The following is an 11,527-nucleotide window of genomic DNA, read 5'->3' on the forward strand; positions in this document are numbered from 1 at the left end:
TAAAGAGCCTTTCCTAAGCCTAAACTGTCCCTGACCTTGTCTACCTCTTCCAGGTACTACCCAGCCCCTGAGGAAACCATAGTCTATGCAATCAATGGAAGAACCTCTGCTTCCAGTGAAGAGCACCTCCACAGCAAAAGCAAGTCTCAATTCATGGCCATAGGCAAGGAGCTGCCTTGCTTTAAATGGAAGTTGGTTTTTTTTTTTTTTTTTGAGATTGTTCTTTTATTGCTTAGTCTACAGCAGGGAAGAGGCAGCTATTACTAGGTCCTCCATAAGATTCTGTCCCAGTGATTAGGGGTCTGGTATTGGGGGATTAGATGGCATGGGCTTCCTGGAGAGAAAGGTCCAGGGAAATACTCCCCAAAATTGGGTGAAGGTGGATCTCTGATTGCCTGAGGGCCCTATGCCTTGGTGGGGAGCGTAGTTGAGAGGACACCTTCAGTCACACAAATGTACTTTGGCACCTGGTTCCAAATGTTCCTCTCTACCCCAACTCCTGGCACCATCCCTGGTGATTTCACTGTCCACATGGATAACCCAACCAATACCCTGGTACCCCAGGCTATTGACCCCTCATCTCCAGAAAACACCATCTTCTCTCCCCTTCAAGCACCCAATCCTCGGACCTTACATCAGAGTTCTTTCTGCTCTTTTTTATCTTAAAAAAAATCTCAAATTTAATACTCCGAAATAATCCACATTAATTTTTGATGACTCTCATGTTAAATATCTTTTGGCATAAGTATAATTTCATATATAAGGAATCATATTACACATAATTTAAAAATGAATGTGAATTCTTGTTTTAAAGTCTCTCCTTCCCCCCACCTCTCATTTTCTTTCTTTTTTTTTAAATGATTTTTTATTATATTATGTTAGTCACCATACAGTACATCCCCGGATTCCGATGCAAAGTTCGATGCTTCATTAGTTGCGTATAACACCCAGTGCACCATGCAATACGTGCCCTCCTTACTACCCATCACCAGTCTATCCCATTCCCCCACCCCCTCCCCTCTGAAGCCCTCAGTTTGTTTCTCATAGTCCATAGTCTCTCATGTTTCATTCCCCCTTCTGATTACCCCCTTTCTTTATCCCTTTCTTCCCCTACCGATCATCCCACTGTCTGACCATATGACTAGTCCCCTAGATCACCTCTCCAGTTCTCTCAACACCCTTCCCAGATACCTAGAACACTGCCAAACATAGAGCAGGTACTTAGTATATTTACTTAACATTCTGCCCTGTTCACAGACTTGAGACTCCTGCCCATAAACTCCTACACTGTCTTCCGGTTCATCACACCATTTCCTCATCTGCCTCCCCAAGCCTGCCTGGGTCCCATGATCCATCTCTTGCACCATTCTGTGTATCTACTAGGTCAGACACTATGCACACAGTAATGAAGACACAGACCCACATACTCACTGCCCTTGATCTTATGTCCTTATTCGAGAACCAAAACCTTGGGATAAATTAACTCATATTGATTCTAAGATTGCTGAGCACCTTGCCGTGGGGAAAGGTCTCCCAAAAATCATGAGCTCCATCCTCTATTGGAGCCTCCCCTCTGCCTGACATCTTCCACAATCCCCTTCCCAAGTCCTTTCTGGACAGTCCCTTCTCTCAGGCCTTACCCTCCCACCTCCTCAGGGCTATATGGGTGTCTTTAACATCTTCCTCTTTATTGGCTTCTGTCTGCTCAAGCCTCTCTCTCCTGTCCCAAGAAAATCCTCACTTGTTCCCGTATCTCCCTTTACCTACCTCTTTCTCCTCCCTTTCTCATCCAAATTTCTCAAAAAGAGAGCCCATATTTGATGTCCAGTGTCCTCTACCTCTGCTTTCTGCTTGACTTGCCTACCTCAGGGCTCTTCTTCAAAGTGTAGTCCTCTGTGCTTAGAATCTTCATGACTCCCCACCCCACTGCAATCCTGCCTACACTGCAGACTAGAGATGCAGCTCAAATTATCCCAGAGAGATGCTAACCTTGCTCCCCTGAATCCAGTAAACACAGATTGAGGTGGAAACTCTCCCAATTTATTTTTAAATGTGATACCAAAATATGACAGCCCACCAAAAAAAAAGAGCAATAAACTCAGAAATGGCAAATAGATTTAATGTAGAATATCAACTTCAATTGATTGACAGTGGCTGCCTAGAGTGCTGTGTTGAGTAGGTTTCTGAAGATGCACCCCGGCTCGAAGAGAAAGACTGCTGGGATTAGGAATATCTGAAAACACAAAACAAAAGAAATGCAACAAGTCAACTGATAGCCACCAAAAGGGAAGGAATAAAATGCCAATAGCAGGGTTTTCCCACATGCTCCACATGGTCCTGCAACCTTGGCCTTCCTATAACCAGCCAGCTCCTCATCCCAACCCCACACGTCCTGGCTGTCCCAGCCCAGTATAAGTAGATACCTGAATTCTCACTTATAGGAGAAACCACAGGCACCAGAGCTGCCACTGGTGCTGGCACCAGCTCCACTGAGGCCTGCAAAGAGCCCAAACGTGAGAGTGGCAGTCAGGCTGGCACTGGCACCAAAGCCACCACTGGCACTGGCACTAGCACCGGAGCTAGCACCACCACTCTCTTGGGCTTTGGCTTTAGCTTCAGCTCCCGCCTGGATCCGGGCTTTGGCCCAGGGTCCAATATCAGCTTCGTCCCAGTTGCAGGGCCCAGCGGCATTTTCAGAGCCAAGCCCAATGCCCATTCGAGCTCTGATCTCAGCTCTCGCCTTGGCTTCAGCTGCAGCCTCAGCAGCAGCCTTCATATCTGCTTCCATTGCTTCTCGGTACTGAGCTGCCCATTCCTTGGGATCCTTCTTTTGTACCTGAAACAGAAATAACCACCATCAGAAGGATCAGAATCCAAGCCCTGAGCCCCTAACTGTATGCTAGGCACCTTGCTGCATGCTCTACACAATAATAGCCATATAATAAATACTACTAGTAGTTATGTACTTAACGTTCCATCCCTGCTTTGACACCTACTAGCTCTGGGACCTTGGACATGTCACCCAACAACCTCTCTCAGCCTGATTTTTCTAATCTGGTATAGGGTAATGACATGTCAGTTGTACAAATTAAATGATTCAGATAAACATCTGGCACAGTAACAGGGGCTTCAGAATCTTCACATATGAACTGCAGGCTGCTCTACACACAGCCTACCCTAGCCAACAGCACCCTATGCTTTTGATATGCCAAGCTTGGACAGCTATCCAATTACCTTGCAGGCAAACTTGAGGACTTTCATCTTGCTGGTCTCATAGTAGGAGCGCAGGCCCCAGAAGAACTCATACTCAGGGGGATTGCTATTAGGGACTCTGGCATAGTCCAAGTACCTTGAAAAGAGAAGTTAAAAGCCTTTATGTCTAAGACAACCACAGCCCACCCACGTATGGACTGGACAGGTTCTCAGTGGCAACCTCCCCTACTAAGCAAGATAGCTTTTCTTCCAATATTGAGTCCTGTCCCATTGGTCCTGTCCAGAAGCCACGTGGAGGTGCGGGGTGGGACATGTGTAGGCTATCTGTTTGTAGGAAGGCCACAAGTTTTGTGCCCCTTGTCACAATGAACCCAGATTCTTGTTGGGTGTGTTGTAAACACGGGAGCCATATCTTTACGTCCCCTGCTATGAGCACACCCCACCACTGGGCATGTCCACGATCTTGTGAGCTCTGGGACAATCTACCATAGAAAACGACTGTAAAGGGAAGAAACAGTCCACCAAGAATAGCGTACTTAGTGCATATTCCCGACTGTGGGTGTGTGCGTGTGTCTATGTGTGTGTGGGCGGGTGTGTTCGTGCATGCACACGTGCTCTCTAAGGATAAAGGGTATGGTGGGCCCTGCCCAGAAAGTCAGGAGGGCTCCATGACCAAATCGGCCCCTTACCAGCCGGGGCTACAATCAGACTTCCACTCTCTGAGACCCAGGTCCCTCAACTGAAAATGGGGGTGGGATGGCAGCACCTATTCTTCAGGGTAGTTACAAAAATGAAATGAGATGTACAAGTCAAGTCCCCAGCAGAGTACCTGCTACCTAAAGCTATCATTCTATAGCGTTTCTTTACGGAGATTAATTTCTATAAAGCCCTGGTTAGCACAGTAAAAAGAACCTAGGCATTGGGGTCAGGATCTAAATAGGACTCTTCCATTTGCTACCTGTGTAACAATTTACTTGAGCAAATTACTTCACTTCTCTGAACTTCAGTTTACTCACATGTACAATGCTGGTGATGACAACCCCTACCTTGAAGAACTGCCCTGAAAGGATACGTGAAAGTACATGTAGGTCAGGAAATGTGTCATCCTGTTCCCTCTCACTACCTCAGGAATAAGCTACCTACCACACACACACACACCATAGGTTAATTACTCAGCTCTGAAACAAGCAAAACACATGGAACGCACCATCATCAGACACACACTTACTTCTGCTTCACAAACTCATCAGTAATAAGCTTCTTCACGTCCCCAAAAAGTGAGTGATGGATCCTGATGGCAAGAAAAAAAAATCCATCAATAAATCAATTAATCAATCGACCAGATATGGCACTTCCCAGATGTATGCAGACACATTTTCAACATGGAAAAGAGGTTACTAGCACAAGAGAAAAACTCCATAGAAGCCCAAGAAATAGTGAGACAGAGGGCAGAGTTTGGGATCATTTCCCCATCCATCCAGGTCAGAACCCTGGACCCTTTACCAGCACCCCCGCCCACTCCACCAGACACCACCAAACTGATGCAATCCTGGGACTATCCTCTCTTTTCAAATGACAACATGGACAGCAAGCACTGAGAGAGCCCAATCATACCCAGGGCGCAGCCCCAGCTTGCGCAGCACCTCCCAGATGACAGCTGTAAAGGGAGGCAAGAAGAGACAGGGACAGAAAATGAGCACGTGGAATTCCAACTGTGGCCACCCATTCAGCTGCATGCTCAGCCACTCACCCTCACTGGACCGATTTCCATTCATAAAGATGATGCTAAGAAGCACCATGAGGAGACCTAGCTTGGGTGAATCCTTAGTCCTAGGGGAATAAAAGGGTAGAGAGAAGGTTTATGTCCAGTGGCCATCTGCAAAAAACACACCAGCCAGCTCACTAGGCTATCCTCTACCAGATTCCTCAGACACGACATTCTTCCCAGTCTATGCTTCAAGCTCTATGCGACCCTGAGCAAGGCACTTGAGTCTCAGTCTCCTATTGAGTAGAATGGAAAATCCAATCCTCCCCTGCCCCAGGTTGCCAAGAGGAGAGAAGAATTCCTGTCAACCTGGGACAACCCAGGCACCCAACCAATGTGAGTCCCTTTCTTCTCTCTCAGACCTCTCTGCCCCAAAAGAATTCTAGGTACAGCCCCAGTGATGCTTCTGTCCTTCAAGCATCATGATTCACCCACACCAGGAAGCCCTCCCTTGAGAACCACTCTACCAAAGCCAGCAGGAAGAGACAAGCAATGACAGGTCTGCTTTCCTGGGATGCATCCTGAGAAACAGAAAACCTGACAGGAGGAATGCACTGCTCCAGGCTTCTACACCCTTCGGTCCCCTTCAGTCAATCATAATCAGCACCACTACCATGTGCAGGGCTCCAGCTGTGTGGAGGAACTGGAACAGGGGCTTTTTAGGTCCTGTCTTCCTGCCTCTCCAAGGGATTGTGGGGAGAGACGACAGGGATGGGGTAGTGCCATAGACAATGTAGAGCCTCCCTCCCACCCCAGCCCTTTCCCTGCTTACGTTCCCAGTATGCCTGCATCAGTGGGCTCTAAGGTGCTGAGAAGAATGTACAAGTGGTCATTCTTATCAATTTCCTTCAACTGAATCCCAAATACCTATGGATGGGGAAAACAGCTTGTAAGATCACAATTCAGCTTCCTGAGCATCCCACAGCTCCCATGTACCTAGGTGTGTGGGGGTCCGTGGATGTGGGTGTGGATGTGCATGTGTGTGGTGTGGGGGGAGGGGAGAGTGAGATAATGTACGTAAACCTAAGTGGTTGGTACACAGCAAACAGGTAAGAAATCTACTATCGTTCTCAGCATTATCTCTGTGATTAGTGGAAATCTAGGGAGACAGAGAATGGGGAATGGAAGGAAGACGTGAGCATGTGAAATACATTACAGGACATCTCCAGCAGCAGACAGATGGCAGGACTAAGTTGGGTGGCTTGTGTCCTAGCTGTGCTTTTATGAGACTTGCTGTGTGACCCTGGGCTAGTCTATGCTCCTCCTTAGGCACTCTGGATATGGGAAGGCCCCTTCCTATCTATCCATTCACACAGTGATAGGGCTGAATTAGTGAGTCTCTGTGGTCCCACCCCAGAACAGACATGTACACTTGTTCAATTAAATGCTTCCCACTGCATCCATCCCCCATGGCTGCCCCTTCACCTTCTCCAAGGAATAGCCTGCTCGTTCAATGATTTCAGGGTACACATCAGTGTATTCTTTGATGATGTCCTTCAGCATGTCTGCAAGGGGAGAGTGTTGCGAGCACCTGAGCTGAAGTGAAGCCAGGTAGCCCCAAATCCAAGCTAAAGACCCTTTGCCAACCCTGCTGTGGGTGGCACAAACAGGTTCTGAAGTAATGAATAGAGATGCTAGCACGGCCAAATTAGAACTCTGGGAGTACAAAGATAGGAGCATAAGGGCAAGAAATGTCCTCTGCACATGGAAAAGAGGGCAATGAAGGACATAGCTTAAGGGATGGAGAGTTAGCAGGACTCTACCTGAGCGTTTGATGGGAATCTTTGTCTGGTCTTTAACCAAGAGGTACTTCACCAAATCATTTGCCTGGGAAAGGGAAAAAAAGTAGAAAGATCAAAATATGTTTGCAGAAGGTTTAAGAGGAAGGCAGAAAAGATAGGCAAGGCAGAAGATAAGGCAGAGTGGAGAGGACAGAGTTCTTACCCTCCCCTGCAAAAGGGCCACATCTCGAGGTGGTGGTGCTTCGGGCTCTTGGGATGACTGAAGCTTGGCAGCTCGACGGCGAGCCTTGCCCCTACGGGCTTTAGGTGACCTCAGGGAGAGCAAAGCTCTTCGGGCCCAAGCAGCCAACCGAGTCCTTGATGCCCTGCGGGCCCAAAAGGCTATGGGACCTCTTGAAGCCCTGCGGGCCATTGAGGCCATTAGGGCCTTTGAGACCCTTCGGCCAGCTGTGGTTCCAGAAGCCTGACTCTGATCACTGTTGCCATCTTCTTCGCCGTTCAGATGCTTTACCTGCATTAACAGAGAGGAAGCACAATATTGTCAGATGAAGTAGGTGGTCCTTTTCCCTCATTCTATCTCTTCTGGAAGGCCCCTCTAATCGCATCCCTAGAGTAACAGCCTGACCAGTCACTGGCCATGTTGACTCTTGGGTTTGTTTTTTACTGACTCCCATTCAGGAGCTTCATCTCTCCACCAGCCCAGGAGCAACCTAAGGGTGGGGCCTGAGGCTTCTCCTCTTCCTATGTCCAACACTGGCTCTGCTTGTACCACCCTGCACAAGTCACCCCACCTCTTCCTATGTCCAACACTGGCTCTGCTTGTACCACCCTGCACAAGTCACCCCTCCTCTCCGGGACTCAGCTTCCTTCTCTACAAACCTGGATTACTTTCAGGATTTAATGAAATAACCTATATGAATGTGCCTAGCTCAAGGTCTAACACATGGTAGCTACTGTGTAAATACAAACTGCTTTATATTCACATTGCAGCTACGTGTACTATCTCAGTTCTCCATGAGTCTGTGAAAACTCTGCAGAGAAATTATATCACATTCCTCTTATTGTCCCCCACAGCCTTGATGAGCACAGGGAACTTTCTAAATGTTTGCAGAACAAATGAACCAACTGAGAGAAGTGGAAAGGGAAGACTGGTGATTACAGAGCTCTTACCTTTCTGGCTTTCTTGGCCTTGACCTTGGGCCGAGTATCTTGATTCTCCTGAGCCTGAGCAGCTGCACCCTCAGGCTTAGCTTCATCTGCCAAAGCCTGAGAGGCAGAAGCCTCAGTCTCCAGGGCCTTTGAATTGACCTTTGTATCAGCCACACAGCTGACCTTTTTGGTTTCAGTGGCAGGCATTGTCACAGGCTGGGGGTCAGCACTCTGCATCTTGGTGTCAGCTGCTGGATTCTTCTTTTCAACTGCCAGAACCTGGGTATCAGTCAGCTTAGTGGTAGGTGAGGCCTGAGTAGCAGCTGCCTCCTGAGCCTCTGGGGCCTTTGAGACCCCTGTGGCCTTTGAGACTCCTGCAGCATTTGACACCTTCATGGCTTCTGAGACCTCTGGTGCCTTTGAGGTCTTCAGTGTCTCTGAGACCTCCAAGTTCTGGGTCACTGTCAATAGGGTCTGTATCTTCAAGCCACTGTCCTTCACTGAAGTTTCAGCCTGCAAGAGGAAGCAGGAAAGCTCACAGATCTCCCCACCCCCAACTAGACAAATGACTCCAAAATTCCAGGGCCTCACTCCTCCTCGCCGTGTGCTCTGCCCACCTAACCCCAACAAGGCCTCTCCTTCCTCTGAGCGGGAAGTGATGGCAGAAGGGCAGGCCTACCCTCCCTCCCTCCTACCTTCCTCCATCCTTCATTCCTTCATTCTTTTCTCCCTCACTCTACTGGTGGGGGGTGCACCCAGGCAGGAAGGTGGGTGAAGAAGGACAAGGATGGGAGGGGTGGTGCCAAGGGAACTGAGGGAGCAACAGGGGCTGGAGAAGGAAAGTAGCAAGGGAGAGGACAGAAAGAGGCCTTACCTGGAAGCGGGTTGGACCCGTACCTCTCTCGCTTGTGTCAGACATGTCTCAAGTTGGACTGGCAAGAGCTGAGCCTGAGGAGAGGCGGCCTGTGTCAAAGGGGGAGCCTCCTGAACGTCCTCTCTCCTCTTCTGCCTGGAAGCTGATCCTCACTTTCCCTAGGGCCCCAATCCCAAACCCCTCCCCCACCCCAATGACTCCGTTCTCAGATTCAGTAATCCAAAGCTTCTAGATCTCAATTCTCTGCAGCCGCACCCTCCCCTTCTCCAGGAAGATGTGCCAGCGCGGCAGCTGAGGACCCCGCCCCTTTTCCCAGTGCACCCCCCCACCCAGCCGCAGGCCAAAAATGCGCATGCGCGTTCTCTGCAGGGCCCACCTCAGCCCCGCCTGCTTTCCCAGCACAAGCTTTCTTTGATGTCCACTGTGCACATGCGCATTCAGCAACTGCCCTGTCTCCGTGCTGGCTTTTTCTCTACACGCCCCTTCCTAGCGATCCACAGTGCGCATGCGCAATGGTCCGGACTCAGTCCACCGCCCCTTCCCAACACACGCCCTTCTCCAGGTCCGCCATACCATTCGGTCCCGCCCCCTCCCGTACAAGCCTCCCTCTAAAATTGTCGCAGTGTCTGGTGGTCCTGGCCCCTCCCCTACTCACACCCACCCAAAGTCCACATTACAGCCCGGTCCCGCCCTTTTTCGCAGCACGCCTCCTCCAACCAGGGGCAAAACGCATCTTGGTTCCACCCCTTCCTTAATACACCCCCTCCTCAAATCAGAATGGAGCCAGTGATTCCATCTTGGGCCCAGCCAAACCGGGTCCAGTCCCCTCCTTTCCCATCCGGATGGATCCGGTACGATCCGGTCCCTACAACGGGTTTTCTCCAGATCCTAGAGGGTGGGGCTGATCCCTACTGGGCTGTGATCCAGAGCCTAGCCCCGCAGCTCACCTTCTTCTCCTTAAATTCCAGAGTGCGTACACTCGCTAAGCCCCTCCAAAACTCCTAGACTGCCCTCCCCTCTCCAGGCCGGAAGTGGTCCCGCCCCTTTCCGCCTCCCTAGGGGGCCTCCGTCGCAGCCAGTCTGCCCTTCCCCCCCCTCGCTCCTCATTCCTTATCACCCCCCTGTATTCCCTCTGCCTTGCTCCCTGTTCCCTATTACCCCTCGCATTTCCTATTTTACCCCACAGAATTCCTTATTCCCATTCCTTACATCCTCCTCCCGTGTTACCTATGCAACCCTTCCTTAGTACTCCTTAACCCTTCTCTGCATTCTCTATTTTCTTCTCTGGATTTCCACTTTCTTTCAGTATTCCCCTCCCCCTCCCATCCGCCACCCAACAAACCCGGTTCCCCTCCTCCCCCACTAGTCTCTGATCCCTAGTCCTTGTTGCCTACATCCCGCTCCAGGTCATCTCTCCCTCAGCTGCAGTGGTGCAGTTAAGGATTGCCCACTTGCCTGGCTATAGGTTCGAGGGGACTGAAATCACTGTCTGGCTGCCAGGAAACCCAAATCTCAACGCCCCTCACCTTGTCCTCGAGCAAGTCCGGGACGAGTCTGCCCTCTCTCAGTCCCTCTCGAAGTCTCAGCCTCCTGGACTAGAGCTGCAGCCAGCCCAGCCCAGCCCCTTTCCGCAGCCCCCTGCCACCCCCCTCCTTCCTTGGGGGTGGGGCAATGGGGCCCCGCTCAGGGATGTCTGACGCCAAAGCCCGTGTTTATGCCACTGTACCAGGCTCATTCTGCAGACCTTCCAACTAAAATCACCCCCTCAAAGCGATTCATTTATTGAATGTATTTATTTTTATATCTTTATTTTTCTTATTACAAAGGTAATGTGTTGTGAAAATTCAAATAATGCAGAAATATGTAAATACCGAAGAAAGGCCATCCTTTCCCCAGAAACAACCATCAAAATAACGTTTTGATATACATCCCTCCCGATTTTTTTCTATTCATATACTAATTATTTGGGTTTTCTCTCCACAAATGGTATCCTACACCTACTGTTCTGTGACCTGGTTTTTTTCCCGTTATATACGCTAAACAGCTTTCCATAGTGCACATTTTTCTTAACAGCTGCATAGTCTTTTCTTGTACAGATGGCCCATAATTTATTTAACCAGTCCAGGATACATGGGTATGGACTTTTAGATTGTTTCTCTCTCTATGCTTCATGCTTAAAGATGCTTTCCACACTCCTATATTATAACAGTCCCTGTTTTTTTTTTCCAAGCACTTTTATGGCTTCAGTGTTTACATTTAAATATGAGATTATTCCAAAATCTGTTTTGTAAAAAGATTCAGCTTAATAACTTTCCAAAATCACAGTCTCTTATCCCTACACCATGTGCGAATTAATCCATCTTTTTTCCCACTGATTTGAAATGACACCTTTATCACATAATAAATTCACATAAGTAATTGGGTCTATTCAAGAGAACAAAATGAGATGTATAAATACTAGAAAGTAGACAAAATTATCAATTACTGAGTTTATGAATGCAGACCTGGACAACCCAAGAGCATCAACTAAAAAGTTATTAGAAACCATAATTAGGGGTGCCTGGGTGGCTCAGTTGTTAAGCGTCTGCCTTCGGCTCAGGGCGTGATCCCGGGGTCCTGGGATGGAGCCCCACATCAGGCTCCTCCACTGGGAGCCTGCTTCTTCCTCTCCCACTTCCCCTGCTTGTGTACCCTCTCTCGCTGGCTGTCTCTCTCTGTCAAATAAATGAATAAAAAAATCTTTAAAAAAAAAGAAACCATAATAAAATTCAGCATAGTTACAGA

The 11,527-nt window shown here is 48.9% G+C and overlaps 1 protein-coding gene and 1 non-coding gene across 6 annotated transcripts; both read right to left on the reverse strand.

Moving 5' to 3' along the window:
• Positions 1-2,098: 2,098 nt before the first annotated feature.
• Positions 2,099-10,417, reverse strand: LOC100473076 (melanoma-associated antigen D2). 5 transcript variants are annotated; one of them, XM_034649439.1, is made up of 13 exons: positions 10,270-10,417; positions 8,744-8,817; positions 7,891-8,382; positions 6,923-7,231; positions 6,742-6,805; positions 6,404-6,483; positions 5,751-5,845; positions 4,964-5,043; positions 4,828-4,870; positions 4,442-4,504; positions 3,235-3,349; positions 2,424-2,836; positions 2,099-2,233 (listed from the first exon to the last, which is right to left on the reverse strand). In XM_034649439.1, the coding sequence occupies exons 2-12, from the start codon at positions 8,786-8,788 to the stop codon at positions 2,432-2,434; spliced, it is 1,791 nt and encodes a 596-aa protein (XP_034505330.1). In that variant the 5' UTR covers positions 8,789-8,817; positions 10,270-10,417; the 3' UTR covers positions 2,099-2,233; positions 2,424-2,431. The 5 variants fall into 5 exon arrangements, with proteins under 5 accessions (XP_034505330.1, XP_034505331.1, XP_034505332.1 ...); XM_034649440.1 differs by having other exon boundaries at positions 8,744-8,832; positions 10,270-10,360; XM_034649441.1 differs by lacking the exon at positions 10,270-10,417 and adding an exon at positions 9,691-9,773.
• Positions 3,525-3,654, reverse strand: LOC117797575. The gene has a single exon (XR_004622581.1). It is a non-coding gene; the product is annotated as a small nucleolar RNA SNORA11 (small nucleolar RNA).
• Positions 10,418-11,527: the final 1,110 nt, after the last annotated feature.

This window comes from Ailuropoda melanoleuca, chromosome X (genome assembly GCF_002007445.2).
Source record: "Ailuropoda melanoleuca isolate Jingjing chromosome X, ASM200744v2, whole genome shotgun sequence".
In the NCBI taxonomy this organism is placed as follows: Eukaryota; Metazoa; Chordata; class Mammalia; order Carnivora; family Ursidae; genus Ailuropoda; species Ailuropoda melanoleuca.